The sequence below is a fragment of the Rhinolophus hipposideros genome, assembly GCF_964194185.1.
Source record: "Rhinolophus hipposideros genome assembly, chromosome: 4".
NCBI classification, from domain to species: Eukaryota; Metazoa; Chordata; class Mammalia; order Chiroptera; family Rhinolophidae; genus Rhinolophus; species Rhinolophus hipposideros.
In genome coordinates, this window is record NC_138050.1 from 40,030,433 (window position 1) to 40,046,971 (window position 16,539).

Sequence of the window (16,539 nt, forward strand, 5' to 3'; positions counted from 1 at the left end):
AATCAGGCTCAGACAGAAATTCCACCCACTCCAGGACATCTGAGGATGAGGGGTGTGCGGCTTTGTGTGGTATCTCCCTGAGTCTCTCTTTCCGACCCCTTCCCCCCACCTCATTTCTCTTATCGTCCTTACCATCCAGTCAGAGGTTCTTCCCTCCCGTCTTTGGAGCTCAGCCTGTGAAGTTCAGAGTTGTTCATCCTGATCTGCAGAGCCAGAGATTCTTGCTAATTTCTTGTGGAAATTGCTCTTTCTTTCCTTCAAGCTAATTAAGAAGAAGAAGGGGGGTTTGGGGGTCCACAGGCCCACCTGTTTTTTTAGCATACTCATTTTCAGGACTCCACTCCTTTTCCAGAACGTATACAGACAAACATGTGACCTAATCTGATTTGGATGTACATTCATGCACTATATTGGGATGTCTTTTTGGTACTATTGTTTGGGTTCAGAATCCATGTTATTGGACATAGATATCATGAGATGATTTGTCATGCTTAGCAATGGAGGCATTCTTGTATAGTGGGAGGGTTTCAAAATAGACTTATCTTGCCCTAAATCTTGTGTTTTATAGCGTTTGTGATTTATTTTATTGAATATGTTTTGTTTTAGGCAAACTGTACTACTAGGGTCAAGGGTAATTGAAATTACTATCCTCTCTTTGGCCCATATAACCTGTTTCTCTATCCATGTAGCTAATAAGCCAGCTATAATCAAAATCAGGACTTAACCACATCAAGACATTCAGATTTTATATAAATGTATAAGTTAACTAGAAATAAATTGTACTCGTTATATTGATATCTTATAACTGTTTAGTTTCTGTCTTCTTAATAACTCAGAGTACATGTATCGCCATTATGAAAGCTCTCCTTAGAAAGGGATGGAATGTTTTCCTCTCATAGGTGATAAAGCTAAGGTATTGAGGAATTACATTATTTTAAGTCAGTGTCAGAACACTGGTCAAGCCTAGGCCTTTTGGGATTTCAGGTATTAGACTTTCTAGTATTGTATAGGGCTTTACAATAATTCTTTTATTCTTATTGATAGCCATTAACTGAGGTTTTTAACTGTGCAAGGAATTTGCTGGTACAGATTTAAAATTTGAACTTGAATGTTTTTGTCCGAGAAGAAAAACCATGAAGGAAACTTAAAAACCCATGTAACTGAAAATTAAGTAAACTAAATCTCCCTGACTTTCTGGACATGTTGTGTTATGGTTTTCGTGTATTCTGTGTAAACAGTGAGAATGAGAGCTCTTGCTGACCCCCCCCTTTTTTTTTGATAGGCCAGGGTTTACTGGTTTGTTTATTTTGTCACCATTCCGGTTTGACTCTAAGGAAATGAAAACATCTTCCATTTGTTCTCTATTTCCAAAGGGCATCCGCTTTGATCCTGAAATTCCGCAAACACTACGACTAGAGTTTGCAAAGGCAAACACGAAGATGGCCAAGAACAAACTAGTAGGGACTCCAAACCCCAGTACTCCTCTGCCCAACACTGTACCTCAGTTCATTGCCAGAGAGCCATGTAAGTTGATCTACTTTTCATTTGTAAGAAAAAAAATGAATGACTAAGAATTGTTCGTGCGCTGCATGTGAGATTATACCATGGGACAGAGAGCTGGCCAAGTGTCATTTTCCATTTCTATGAAGAAGCTGCCCATTCTTGCTGTCTGAATTCCAAATACGGCAATCTTGTTTGGGATTGGCGGTCCTGAAAGATGGTTCGGCTTGATCAGAACTATAAGCACAAAATTTTGTTTGATGTGCTGTAGATTCTTTTAATGTGATCTTGACCTTATCGTGAGTATGCCCTATTTGCTTTGGAGCATAAACTCTTTTTATTTCCTCATCCTTGGACACGAGAGCTGGTTCTCAGTATTCCCTTTATTTGTTGAAGAACATCAGTTCTGTGGCTTTGGGAAAATAGGATATTAAAAGTGGAAGAAGCAGATATTAAGAAGTTCTATTTTTGAGAACAGTTTAGCCATAAATATAGAGGGAGGAAAAGTAAACACACACACGAAATTGTATATATTGGAACAATCAATTCCAGCAAACTAATACCAGTAAAGCTTTAAGGAAATGTGGGACTTTGTTTTAAATTAATTGGGTAAGGACTAACTAATTGCTAAACAAGTCTTTTACCCCATCTCATGAGTTTATTCTTTTAAATGTCCAGCCTACAATTTCTGCCTTTGATTGAATAACTTAAAAGGTTGTCTTAATTTTTTTTCTCAAGCTCAGTCAGTAGAAGAAGGGAGGCATGAGATAGGCTTTAACTGCTCCTTTCTTTGCATAGCCGTATGTGATTTAATATGGCAGGGCATTCCGAGAATCCCAAGTGACTTGCTGTTATTTGGAATATTTCTGTCCTATCATTTTTGATCTTCTTTCCAGACCACATGATCTGCATCTTCCTGCTTTCTCTGATAATACGTTTCAACTTTTCGTATTGAAATTGAAGGTCACGTGGGTTCCTTTCTCCCCCCGTCATGTGCCTGTCAGATTTAATCAGGTTTTTGTGGAATTTATAGTCATTCTGTAGCTCAGTCACTCTTGAGAAAGCTGCTGCTTGTTGATGGAAACTAATAGATAAAAGAGTTTCTCCCCCAGTGTGTTCGAAAAATGTTCTATGAAGCCACAGAGTAATAATAGAGAAAAAGTTTTGTTCTTCCATGTCCTAGGGAAACTTCAAACCTTTGTTTATTTGGGAAGGAAAGCTAAATGAAAGTTTCATCTTCTGGTGCAGTAGCACTCTAGGAGGACATATGGACATTTCTTATATGATTCTGTGTCCTTTCAGCATCTAGCTCAGTGCCTCATATATTGCATATGTTTAATAAAGAATATTAATTACAGTCATGAGTAGATAATTAATATTTTAATTTAGCTGTTTTCAGAATTATTCCATTTGTATGCCTCTTCATTTTTGTCTGAAATTTCTCTCTTGATTAAGGCATCCAAAAAGAGTATATGTAGGATACCTTAATTTAGAAAAGATAACTCTTTTCTAGAGAGTTACTACTCGTGACTCTTTCCTAGTGATTTTACCTGCCTGCCTCAGATCTCAGAGTACATTGGAAAGAGTAATTCAGACAGGAACCGTAATGCTTGCAATACTTTATCCCTTCAGGTCTTTATTGAATGCTATTTCTGGGAGCTCAAATATTTATTTTAAATCTGCTATAACAGCTCTGTGAAATAGGTAGCCAGGAGGTAATGGCCAGTTCACAATAGGATACACAAAAGCAATAGAAATGAACAAACTGGACATCACAAGTTCCTGAAGTTACGTTAGAGCTTAAAACAGAGTGTAGGACGCTGTTCTGGCCGGCTCGGCTCTGGCTGGCTCTGCCTACGTCCCTTCCATGTGTACACAATAGTTCAGAAGTGGTCGGATAGTTTCCATGGCGGGGTCAGAACATGCCTGGCTGCTCGTGGCAAAACAAACTTGAAGTTAAAAAAAAAAAAATCCAAACAGCAATATATTCTTGAGAAAATAAAAGTTAGCACGATTTGTCTTAATATAGCTTATTTTTATGACATAGGGGCCTTGACAAACAGCAGTTCCTCTGTGACTCAGATCGGCCTTATCACCCATTACAGTTCCCGCTGGGAACTGTGGACTTCCCTGTCACATATGCGGAATTGTTGCTTTCCTGGAAGCATACCCCAGCCTAAGAACACTGTGCTGGTTCTGAACTGGGAAATACTATTGCATTGTGCCCATAATTGGTGCTCAAGGTGGTTGGTTTAATCACCTGTCAGGAATGGGCTGACATGGAATGAATAGAATTTGGGGTCGGAAAAGCCCTGTAGGCGTCTCTGTTGTAGTCCATGATAGAGAGGGGTTTGTTTTTTTTAAATAAATGATTTTTGTTGATGTGTTTTATATGCTGGTGACTGAAAAGCACCCATTGCCATCACTAAAGGAAGAATTTGTTATGATTCGATTATACAACAAGTATTTACTTGCACTCTCATTTCTCAAATATCTGTTGAACTTAAATGAGCATCCAGCATGCTAGCACTAGGGAAGAAGGGGACTCTGGTTGCTGCTTTAGAAGAGCTGTTGTCCAAGGGGTTGGTGGAGGTCAGTATTGTCAGGAAACTTGGCTGTACAAAGGATGTGGAAGATTCCTTGCAGCTTAGTCTGGGTTGCCCCAAATTAGACTGTCTTATTTGCTGAGCACCTGCTCTGTTTGTGCTAAGCATGAAAATCGAGAAAACCAGATATTGCAACTCGCAAAGGTAGAGGGAGGGTGGCCTCAGTGGAGAACCTTGGACTTAGACTTGAAGATGTCAGTGATAATTCTGCCTGTGCCAGTTACTGTGCTTCCTCGAAAATAAGACCTGGCCAGACCATCAGCTCTAATGCGTCTTTTGGAGCAAAAATTAATATAAGACCTGGTGATTATATTTATATTATATTATATTATGACCTGGTCTTAATATATTATATTATAACATATTATATTATAATATTATACAAGACCGGGTCTTAATATTAATTTTTGTTCCAAAAGACGCATTAGAGCTGATGGTCCAGCTAGGTCTTATTTTCGGGGAAACACGGTATTTTCAAGCTTTGTGACATTAAAGAAAAACATTTAACCTTGCTGTGCTCCTGTTCCCTCAGCTATAAAATGGGAAGAATTCCTTCTTCACGTGATTGTTTTAGAGCTAAATAAAACGATATAAAATTGTTTTGAGGATTAAATGGGTGTAATATGTGTAGAGTACTAGGCAAATGTAAAATACAATCTTAATTTTTTAAAAAAGCATTGAGTTGCTTTTCTTTCCTAATAGTTAAAAAATAGGTATTGCTATTATAAGGTACTGTCACTGTGTGACTATAGCCAATTGTCTTTGCAAATTAGGAGAAAGGATGAATGAAATTTGCATGGATTCCAGGAAAGTAGTAGACTTCCCTAACTAAATTTTTATTAATTTGAGCTTCTCTTACTCCCTTGTATGTAATAAAGTAAAAAAAAAACACTGTGAGAAAGCAAGAAGTTAGAGATGCAGAAAATCTAAAATTCTCCTAGATTGTGCATTTGGTTGTACAGAAAGGTGGTGTTCTGTAGTGTAAGAACTCCACTTACACTACTTGTAAACAGGGCAAGCCACCATCTGTCTCAGTTGTTTTCCTCATCTATACGATGATGCCAGACACTTTGCTAACCATTTGATGGGAATGATCTCATTTGATTCCCTGTAACACTATTTTACAGTTGATGAGACTGAGGCGTAGGAAGGTTCAGTAACTTTCTTGAGGTTATACAGTCATGAGGTGTTATGGATTGAATTGTGTTCTCACTAAATTTATACGTTGAGGTCCCAACCCCCAGTAACCATATCAAGAGGTGCTTAAATGTAAATGAGGCCCGTAGGGTGGCCCTATTCCAATATGGTAGTGTCCTTATATGAAGAAAAAGAGACCGGGGTGCACTCCCACAGAGGAAAGGCCCTGTGAGGACACAGTGAACAGGCACTGCATGCCAAGGGCAGAAGCCTCAGGAGAAGCTACACCTGCCCACAACTTGATCTGGGACTTCCAGCCTCTACAGCTGTGAGAAATTTCTAGTGGTTAAGCCACCCAGTCTGTGGTATTTTGTGATGGCAGCCTGAGAACATGAATAACATCAAGTGATAGAGCCTGGATTTAAATTCTGGCCTGTCGCTTTATTAATTTTGTTAACTTTGGTCTTGTTACTTAACCTCTCTGTCTTATCTATATAATGGCAATAATAATTGTACCCACCCGTAGGGTTGTGAGGATTGAATTCATTGACATATGTAAAAGTTAGAAGAGGGGCCACATAGTGAGTACTCAGTGACTGATAATAAGTGTGTGTAAGAATGTGTACGTTTATGTGCTTTTTAACTCTCATAGTTGTGAGATCTTACAGTTTTTCTGTCTTTGTATGCTCAGCATCTAGAAATACATGTGAAAAATTTTAAAAGATGCCACAGATTTTATTATGCTTTTTCATTTGGAACTTTAAAAATTTACAGTGTTATTGAGTATGATTGGGATACAATAAAATGCACATATTTAATGTGGCAAATTTGTTAGGTTTTTGTCCTAATACATATAGAATTTAATAGGTTATGCGCTCTTGATCTGTTTATATTGTTTGTAGCATACCATATTATAATAGTTCTTAAAGGTGGAGGCAGCCAACACTTAAGAGCCTTTACTCAGATTAGATAGATCCTCTCCTTTAAGTTCAAGTTTTATGGTGCAAATATTAGAAGGCTCTAGAACTTTGCAGGAATTCAGATTTCTCTAGTCTAACCCCAGGATTCTGATTCTACAGGTCTGGTCTGGGACTTAAGCTTTGCGTTTTTAAAAGCTCTTTGGATGATTCTGATGCATTTCCAAGTTTGAGAATCATCGACAAAGCCAGGAATTTTAAAATTAAGCTGCCCTTCCTACTCATAATCTTCTCCCCCTCCCTTGTACCACTCTCAGCCCCTCTGAAACCAAAAGGATGCTCTGTTCAATGGATACTCTTAAATACCTGGAAAGCACATAACCCTTTGGTGAATAATCAGACCACTTCCTAGTTTTCCTGCCGCACCACTGGAATTTCCCTTTTATCCAGCACTGACCCCGGCTAGGAGGGAAGCCCAAGTATGAAAAGGAAGTTCTGGAGAAAGACTGTAACGAGGACTCTGGGCAGTCAGAGGCATTGGGTAGAAGTACAGGAAAGAGGCCAGGAGATGGACACAGGGAGCAGACAGGAGGCAGCTGGCTGCTGAGCGCAAAGGAGATGAGGACATCAAAGTGTGGAAGCTGAGCTTGCAGGATTGTACTTATTTAACTCATGGGCCCATTCCCTCTGAGGCATGGATTCCCTCTGAGGCTAGGGATTCTGTCCTTGTTGTGGACCAGTTTGAAGCTACCAGAAGTGAGTTCACAGAAATACGCCAGTGCTTTCATTCTGTGTAATGAGACTTCATAATGATTGGGTAACCCACTGAGCGTTCTCTGGACATCGTCACCACGCCCCTCCTCCAACACCCCTCCTCCAGGCACATGTGGGCCTGATTGTCCCATCACAGAGAAAGGCCTATTGTCAAGACTCAGGATGTGTCTTTGCCATTCAGGATATGTATAAGGGCACCAGGGGCTTAGACCCCTGGGCGCTCTGAGAAATAGAAACATCAAACAAAACTACAGTCAATAATGACGGCAAAATACTGTTAAAAACCAGAGACGTAAACTAATGTTTATTTCTACATATATCCTACTTTGACAAAGCAAAAACACTGTTTTCCTTTTAAAAAGAAGGATCAAACATTTACTGAGCCACACCAATGTTTATAGGCCCACCTCCACCTCTGTCTTCTCTTCAAACCTCCACACATTCTTAGTTTTTGCTTAATGTGTATAACCTTAATAATTTAGTAATTAAATTTAACAATAATTTAATAATACCTTGAAAGCACATAAACCTTAATAATAAATAAGGAATAGCCACAGTTGCTTATAAAATATAATAACATATTCCTTCCTAGAGGCCATTTTTTTCATATTAGAAGCAGGTATGAGAATCCAATTATCTTCTGTTAAACCAGATACAGCAGTCCTCCCTTATCCATGGGGGATATGTCCCAAGACCTCCAGTGAATGTCTGAAATTACAGATAGTACTAAACCCTATATACTATGTTTTTTAATATGTGTGTGTGTGTGTGTGTGTGTGTGTGTACACACACGATAAAGTTTAACTTATAAATTAGGCACCATAAGATTAACAACAATAACTAATAATAAGATAGAATAACTATAACAATATACAAATAAGAATTAATGTGAATGTGGTCTCTCAAAATATGTTATTGTACTGTTATCACCCTTCTTGCGATGCTGTGAGATGATACAGTGCCTATGTAATGAGATGAACTAAGATACTCAGAATGGCGTGCAATTTAAACTTATCAATTGCTTACTTCTGGAATTTTCCGTTTAATATTTTTGGACCACAGTTGACCATGGGTAACTAAAACCACAGAAAGCGAAAACACAGATAAGGGGGTTCTATTGTACTAAAAAAGTTTGCAAAAATGTACAACTAAAGTTTTTCCTTGTTTGTTTTGGGATATGTCGTTTTTCATAAAACATTCTATTTTAATATGTAATGGGTCTGGTTATTTAATGGATTAATAAATATTTTTGAAATTTTTTAAAGTTTTAATTTTTAATATGGTAAACATCAATTGATATAACCTACATAAACAAAAGTTCTTTGATGTCTTCAATAATATTTACTCGTGTAAAGGGGTATCGAAACTAAAGTTTAAAAACCACTGGTCTTAAACATTTTTAAAGTTAACATTTTGTTCTGGTTGAGTGGAGTGGGCATGGAGACCTGCAGTTACCAGATGGCTACTAGGTTTGGGGCAGGTGATTAAGTTCGGTACAGCAGCTAAAGCCATTCAGAGCTAGACTGGAGGGAAGCAGTGCCCAGGGCCCTGCAGGCTTGTGTGCCAGCCTCAGCTTTGATGAGGGGTGTCTGCTTCTGCCACTTATTTTCTAAAGACCAGCCCAAGAGTAACTGCACAATGTGGTTGGAGGAGCTGGAGAATTTGCCGCCGACTCATCCTGAGAACCTTCTTAGGGGAATGGATCTGCACTAAGGACCTTTCAAAAATGTTTAACCTTCCCCTGCCATACCACCACACCCCATTACCAAATGGGGTTCAAATATAATAAGCTTATTTTAAGAAACTTGGAAAAGATATAAAAGGGGGGAAAATTAATGTTTTTAAGTTCCTAAACCTAAAGACACATGCTATTAAATTCTATTATATTTCCTTTGTATTTTTTAACATACAACTTTATAAATAAAATGGTTTTTTAAAAAACACAAAGGTTTAAGATATTTTAACATAGTTTTAAAAATATCGTATCGCTTAAAAATGTATCGCTTTCCTTGTGTTCATTGGTTTTTAATATGACCACTTTTATTTAACATCTACATATGTATTTAGAAAATAACCTCACTTACCCAGAGATAAGCATTTTCACATTTGTGATGAGCAGCCATACCAATATACACATATTGACATTTATATGAATAGGGTTATACACTACATGCTGTTCTGATTGATAACCTGCTTTCCTTCTCAGCTCTAAGACTCACTTTTGCACATTAGTAAATAGATAGCTGATTTATAATGAAAGAATACCCTATAACCAAGGCTCTTTTCCTTGGGGAAAAGACTAGTAGAAGTGGTGGTTGCTTGGAGAGTTAAAAGTGAAAAATCTCAGGCTTGAGGTGTAATGTAGTCAGTGCAAATGCAGGTAGGTCCTTTCATCCTCCTCCTTTTCATTCCACAGTGTGTATGGCCACTAGGATTTTAGAGAAATGATGGCGCTGGAACCAGAAGCAGCATCTCTACTTGAACAAAGTAGTCTAATTGGTGGCTGAGAGTGGAGGAGTGTCTTTCTATCTTTTAATTAAGTATCTCTCAGGAGGTCAAGGAGATCAAGCTGGTCAAACATTACCAGCTCTGTACTGGTTATTATGGTGACTTCGTGTTCCAGTTTTCTCTCTTGGGTTTAACAAACATTTGAGGGGGGATGAGAGATAAAAAGCTGAATAAGGGCAAAGTTCTGCTCTTATGGCATGTACACTTTAGTATGGGAAACAGGCCTGTAAATGACTGCAATAGAAGGCAGAAAAGGTGCTAAATTGAAGGTACAGATAATGATGAAACTGGTAATTACGGAAAGAATGGGAAAAGACATGGAGGTCTGTTGACCTGGTAGCTGAAGGTGAGAAAGATTTTAATAAGCAGAGAGTGCAAAAGGATCTAGAGATTTCAGGCATGGCTGACTTGAAGATGAAACTGTAGGTATAGGAGGAAAGGGATCACAAAAGATCCGGTGAGGCTGAAAAGCTGCACAGAAGGAAATAGAGGGTGACAACATTAGACAGAGAAATTGTAGCAATATAGGAAATGCATACACTCTGGGTGACAGGTTTTGTTTTGTGAACAGGAGGAAACCATTCCAGATTTTTCACTCCGTCACAGACTACATCTCACCAGCACACTGCTTTAGTCATCAGAGATAAGCACTTATGAAATAAGCGAACTGATAAAGGAAGTATTTATTATTTCACTTAATAATCTCATGGACCCCATCTCATGGAGTAGGTGTCTCCTTTGGAACATTACAGAAGAAACTTTTTTTGCCACAATACAGAAGAGATTGGTATCTCGAAGTTTTGTTCCATTTTTGCTTCGGGGAGTGTATCTCCCTCTGTCTGTTTTCAAACATACCAAAATATAGAGAGAATAGTATAATCAACCCCAGGAACCCATTATTCATGTTTAACAGTTACCAAGATCTCACCACAACTTGCTTTTTAAATTTCTTTCTTCTCCTCCTTAGTTTTTTTACTGTTGAATTGTTCCTATGATGTCAATATTGTATTTAGTTATGTCTCTTAAATGTCTTTCAATCTAGAGCAATTTCCCCTCCCCTACTCATCCTTTTTTATGCCATTGATTTGTTGAAAAAGTGTCAGCCTTCCTGAGAAAAAAACCCTCCTGGGTTTTTCTGTTTGCTTCCTTTTAAGGTATCCTTGTACTTGTTCCTGTGTCCCTCTATTTACTGCAAATTGAAAGGCTTGATTCGATTTGAAAGGTTTGGTTAAATTCAAGTTCATGTTTTTTGTCAAGGCTATATCAGAGGCGGTGCTGTGTGCTTCCTGGGGTACTGCGATAGGAAGTAACCAGTGTTTGGGCTTTCTGTTCAGTGATGCTAAGATGGACCTGTGGATTCAGGTATTAACGGCACAGCGCCTCCATTGGAAAGGGCCCTATCGGCATCACTTACGTGGTTTCATCCACTGATCGTGACCTCATTACTTGATTGGGAGTTGAAAATGATGATTTTCCTAATTCTGTTTGTTTACCCTGAAATATAGTTAGTTCATCCAAAACAAAACAAAACAAAAAAGCTCAATGGTTGGTTCTTTCCTTTTCATTGCCAATTTTGAGCATAAGGGATTGATGCTTGGTTATCTGCATTAGTGATCACTGCTTTGTGGGGGGTTTTGTTTGTTGCTTTTCTTTCCTTTTTGCATTCCCTGTGAATTTGTGTTTTTCTATTCTCAAGGTATTTCAGTGTATTGCAGTCATTACTTTTTCTGATGCCTGGGGACAGGGAAGGGGCGGCATCCTTTTCTTTCCATTTGACCGAAGGAAATTCCAGGACTTTTCAGTGGGTAGAGCCTTTGAATGTCCCTCATTTGGGGAATGATGGGCTCTCTGCCTGGCGGTGCAGGACTGGATTAGTGCGCCTTTGTCCATGGGCCTCCCCTGGTGCTCGATATGACCTATCATCGCCGGACTAGAATGAATTTCTTTGGCTGTTTACCTAGTCAGAGCTACTTTTTTATCCACAGAAAGGCCACTTCTACAACCTTACCGAGGATAAGAATTTTAGAAAAAAAATAGATTTTAAAATAAATTATTCAGATTCCTTAATTAGGCACTTCAGTAGAAGAACACTGAGGTTATTAGTAGTTATAAAGGATTGGCTATTTTCCTCTTAATTTAAGAATACTTGAGCAGAAGAATAATGAAAAGTAGTTTTACATGTCTAGTACTTTCCCCCAATGAAATTAAACTAAAATGTTAAGGTGGGACATGTAACAGCCAGAATGCTCATCAAAAGGAAATGAAATTTATCTCATAAAAAGAATGTCTTTGAATTATGCACATAAAATAAACATAAAACAGACTGAGCAATGATATTGACTAAATGCTTTAAAATAAGCTCAGGGGGCAGAAAGTTAAATATTTAGATTAGTGTGGAATGTTAGCGTTGTAGCAGTGTGCCATTGATGGAGGATTCCTGGAACATGTCTCCTCTGCTTGTTTTAACACCTGACCTTGGTCCCTGCGCTGGAATGTGTAGACGGGAAGACACTCAGTGATTTGGGTGGGTTTGTTTGACATTTTTCTCTTTGTTTGTATAAGCCATTCGGTTGTTTCTTTGCACCCTCTTTAATACTATTGAAAATTTGGTGGCTTTCTAGAATCAAGACCGTATGAATCTGTCATTCCATTATGATCTGTTTGGGTTCACTAACTTTTTCTTCCAAAAGACTAGACATTTGAGTCTGAAGCTAAACTTACTTGTCCTTTTCATCTTGTTTATAAAGAGTAGATTGATTCCATCAACAAGTGTGGTGCCTGACACAAAGATGGAAACTTAGTAGGCACTTTGGAATGAGAATGCCTATTTCCCTGTCTCTCCCATTCTTCTGGATATATCATTATATATAAACTGTTTCATTCTGTCTGATAGGCAAAAATGGCATGGCATTATGGTTTATTAATAAAGTTAATTTCTTGTCATATATTCATTGGCCATTTAATTTGACAGTGATTAGATTTGATTTGAAAGGTTCAAACAGTGGTATTTTTCCATCTGTCTATTTCTTACTGATATATCTGTGTCAGAATAACAGTGCTTTCTTGACTAGTGTGGTTATTTTTCAGTGGATAATTTCTTCATCATTTGGTTGACAAAGAAGGTGGCAGTTGTTTTCTTTTTTCCTCCTCAAAATGGATAAGAGCATCCCTCTCGGTTGGTGGTTTGTCTTTCATATAATGAGAAACTCCCTGTTCTGCCTGACCTCACTGAGCTGTAGTGGGAATGAGATAATGTGCTTTGAAATATATTAACCATAATAGCACATTGCAAATGGTATTGCTCTACCAGGAGGACTTGAAGCTTAAAGCTTAACCGCAGTGTCATTTGGTGTGTCACTGGGAATGCGGTTCATCTAGAAGTACCTTTTTCTTTTCTTCATTCCTGGGCTCTTACAAAGTCCATAAATTGCATTTTACTTAGGATAGACAGAAATTGTGACATCATAGCTGTCTGTTGGTGTGTTGCTTTCTAGTGAGTGGGGGAATAATCATCCAAGAGGACAGATGAGAAAATAGAGACATTTGTACGTTGATTGTTATCGTTCAGGGTTACCATTTTTAATGGTGATCTCCCAAAGTTTTATTTTTAACTTTTTATTATGGAAAATTTCAAACATACACAGAAGTAGAGAGATTTTTGGCATAATGTTTTTAACAGTTTGTTTAAAACAAGATTTATATCTAGACCATCTTTACGTTTTGGTTGGTCTCTTAAATCTCTTCTAATATAGTAATCTCTGTGTTCTTTCTCGTTTTCCTTGCATCCTGTGTGTTGAGGAACCCAGATTGTTTGTCCTCTTAACTGCCTATAGTGTGGATGTTGTTTATTGCGTCTCTGTGGTACTGTTTGACATGTTCCTGTTTTTGAATTTTCTGTAAATTAATAGTTAGTTGTAAAGGCTTGATCAAATTCATGTTAGAATTGGGGGTGGGAAGACAATATGTACTTCCAGCAGGAGGCACATAATGATTAGTTGTCTCTCCTTTTGTAATGTTAACAGCCATCAATTATCTTTACCAAGATCTACTAGTTAATTGCCTATTTCTTTTTATATTTAGTTATTGTCTTGGTTATTTGATGTATTTCATGAAATTTAAAAAACATTTTACATATTTGCCAAATAGCCCTATATGAAGATTATACCAAGTTACATAGCCAAACGCCATGTACCAGAATGCCCAAACTTTAATTTTCTTATTTTATAGATGAGGTACCTGAGGCTTAAGGAGAGTCATAATTGGCCCCATGGTCACAGTACAATGCCAAAGTTTAATGTATGAGTCTTGCCTGAATCTCGTACATCACACTCGCTGCCTTTTCTCTTTTGACCATAGCCCCAGGTAATCGCTTATCTTCATTTAGAAGAAATAATAGAAAGTAACAAATAAAGAAGGCAAGATGAAAGATGAAAAGAAAGGAACTGAACAATTAACGTAGGAGAATTAAAGACACAAAAGTCATTTCCACAACATTCTCCTCTCATTTTGATGCTCTAGTGCTTATCATGATCCAGCCATTGATTATCGTTACTTAGGTCTACTAATTCATTGCTTGATCCTATGTATTTTTCAAAATGCACATTTGGCCAGAAATCAGTAGCTTTAGAATCTTAATCTCAAACTTTGTCAGAAAGACTACTTTTTGTAGCACCTTCCCCCTTGCCCTTTAAAGACCATTTATTAACACTATACAAAGTACCAGGGCTTGAATCCTATGGGAACATTCCAAATTTAGTCCTTCATTTCACCTAAACATTCCATTTTTTCCTAGCACTTCTCTCTTAATTTACTAGTGGGTATATTTATGAAGAAATTTAATCTGGATGTGTTTGATAAACCTTGTCATTAAAAGGTATTTCGAAAGCCATTTTATTATATATTAATAGTAAATGTTTCTCAAACTTATTTAAGTTATTTTCCTAAAATAACAATTTAATTTGACTCCTGGCAAATAGTTACTCCTCAAAGGTTGAGCTAAGTTTTGATTGTAGTAATTTTGTATAGAAGCTAAATTTAGCAATTAGCAGTCTCCCCCTTCTAGTTTAAATCCAAGTGAACTTTTAAAAGTCTAAAACATGTTGGTCTCTCCCAAGACCTGAACACTGATGTTAACAAATGCCAAAAGAGATGTGCAAACAGGAAACTATGTGATTCTTTTAAAAACTGTTTTAAATCATATAGTCATTTTTTCACTTGATCCCGCCCCCCCCACACACACCAAAATAAAAAGAATCTACAGTAATCCTGTGGAAACTTTAGAAATCCTTCTGTTTTTCTTCTCCCCCATCTCCCTATTTATATATTTTAATTGCTAACTGATATGGCAAACAAATGTAAATGATGTCCTTTCAAAGTTCACTGGCTTCCTCTCTGAAGTCATCTAAAATTCTGGAGCCATAATACAAACCATCAGATAAAAGTGTGAGACTTTATATTTGAGAAACATGAAATGTCTTTAAGTGATTAAATGGAACCACAAGAGCCTTTTTTTCCAGTTTCTAGAAGGAATTGTGTTACTGCTTTAACTGAATCAGAATGAGATTTTAGTCCGGGAAATGGAAAGTCCTTGAGGGGATGATAGGTAGGTAAATCCTGGTATAGAGAAAAGTACTGGATGGGGCATCGACCCTAAGGCCAAGTAGGTGTCTGGTCTCAGGACACAGAGCTCCTGGCTCTGCCGCTGCTGACAACCCTGCAGCTGGCCTTCCCAACTCACCGCTTACTCTGAGGCTTCCCAGCCTCGGGCTTTTTCTTGAATTCTCTTCTGAATACCATATACAATGTGTAAAAGAGTTCCTCGCTACTTGGTGAAATGTATTGATTGTAAAATATTTGATGCATTTAAATCCCAGGTTAGCAGCAGTGTATGATAACAGGTCTCCTTTTGATTAAAAGAGATTTCTAATAGATGCAGATCCCAGTAGTGACCTGCAAAGAACTCCACTGCCCTCTGGAGAGACTCTTGCCTCCTTAGCGCAGCGTGCAGTCCCTTCTTGGTTGGCTGCTCTGCGCCTTCCCCGCCACCCGTGTGTCTCCTAACTGCCATGCTCCATCAGTCCTGGGCTCCTGAGTCTGGGCCGCCACTCGTGTGTCTCCTCACTGCCATGCTCCGTCAGTCCTGGGCTCCTGAGTCTGGGCCAAGGCACCCTGTGCCTTCTGAGCCTCTGCTTTTTGCTTACAGGGCCTATTCCCTGGCTGTAAATTCAGTCATTTTGCAATTTAGCTGCCTGTCCCTCAGAGGTTACCTTCACTGTCCCTCTCTTCTAGAAATCTTGTCTGACTCTCTAGAGGTGGCTTAATTGCCCTACTGGGTTGGTTGCTGCTATAGAACTGTGTTTATTCCTTTAGAGAAAACCTGTCATACTATATTGAAATTGCCAGTTATTTCTCCATCTTCCTCTATAGTCTCAGCTTCTTGAGTAATAAGACTAGGCTATGCATAGTGTTAGATACATAGTAGGTGTTTAATAAATATTTGCTAAATTAATTCTTGCTCCAGTTTTACTACTAACTGGCCGAAGTCTATATATCCTGACACTACAACTCACTAACTTATTTTTACTCCCTGGACCACATAGAACAAGTCTAATTCCACGTTTGCATGATAGCCATTCAGAACCTGGATTTCTGAGGGATGGTTCCCCAGAAAGAATGAGATATTCCAGAAAGAGTGATTTCTTATACCTAGGCAAAGCATACTTAATTACTTATAGAACAGCTGTCAGGAGGAGAGGACTGAAGGATAGCTTTCCACCTGAAGAATGGTAGGCAAAAATCTTACGGTTTTTCATTCTAATGAAGGAAAGAAGGCAATAAAGGTGGTAGCGTAGATACTGACTACACTCAAGTAGGCCGATAGGTGTAAATAGTTCTTAAAAGTAGCTCTACTGAGATCTAAATTTCTAGCTCAATTTTATGTTAATAATTTTAAGGGCTGGGAAGCCCTTAGAGTTAGCTCTTGAAACATACACAGCCTTGGGAAAGCCATTCTGAGCTGTACGGCTACCCCCTGACTTAAATGAATTACAAAAGTTCGGTGGCAAGAATAACTTGGTTCAAGAAATCATAACTAATTT

At 38.1% G+C, this 16,539-nt stretch overlaps 1 protein-coding gene across 4 annotated transcripts in view; it reads left to right on the top strand.

The window, feature by feature from the left end:
• The window catches only part of RBPMS (RNA binding protein, mRNA processing factor), a 157,108-nt gene that overhangs the window by 95,216 nt on the left and 45,353 nt on the right, over positions 1–16,539 (top strand). For all 4 annotated transcript variants that reach the window (XM_081046782.1, XM_081046785.1, XM_081046783.1 and 1 more), the window contains exon 5: positions 1,374–1,524. In XM_081046782.1, the coding sequence (XP_080902908.1) occupies positions 1,374–1,524 (151 nt within the window). The remainder of the gene's footprint in view (positions 1–1,373; positions 1,525–16,539) is intronic.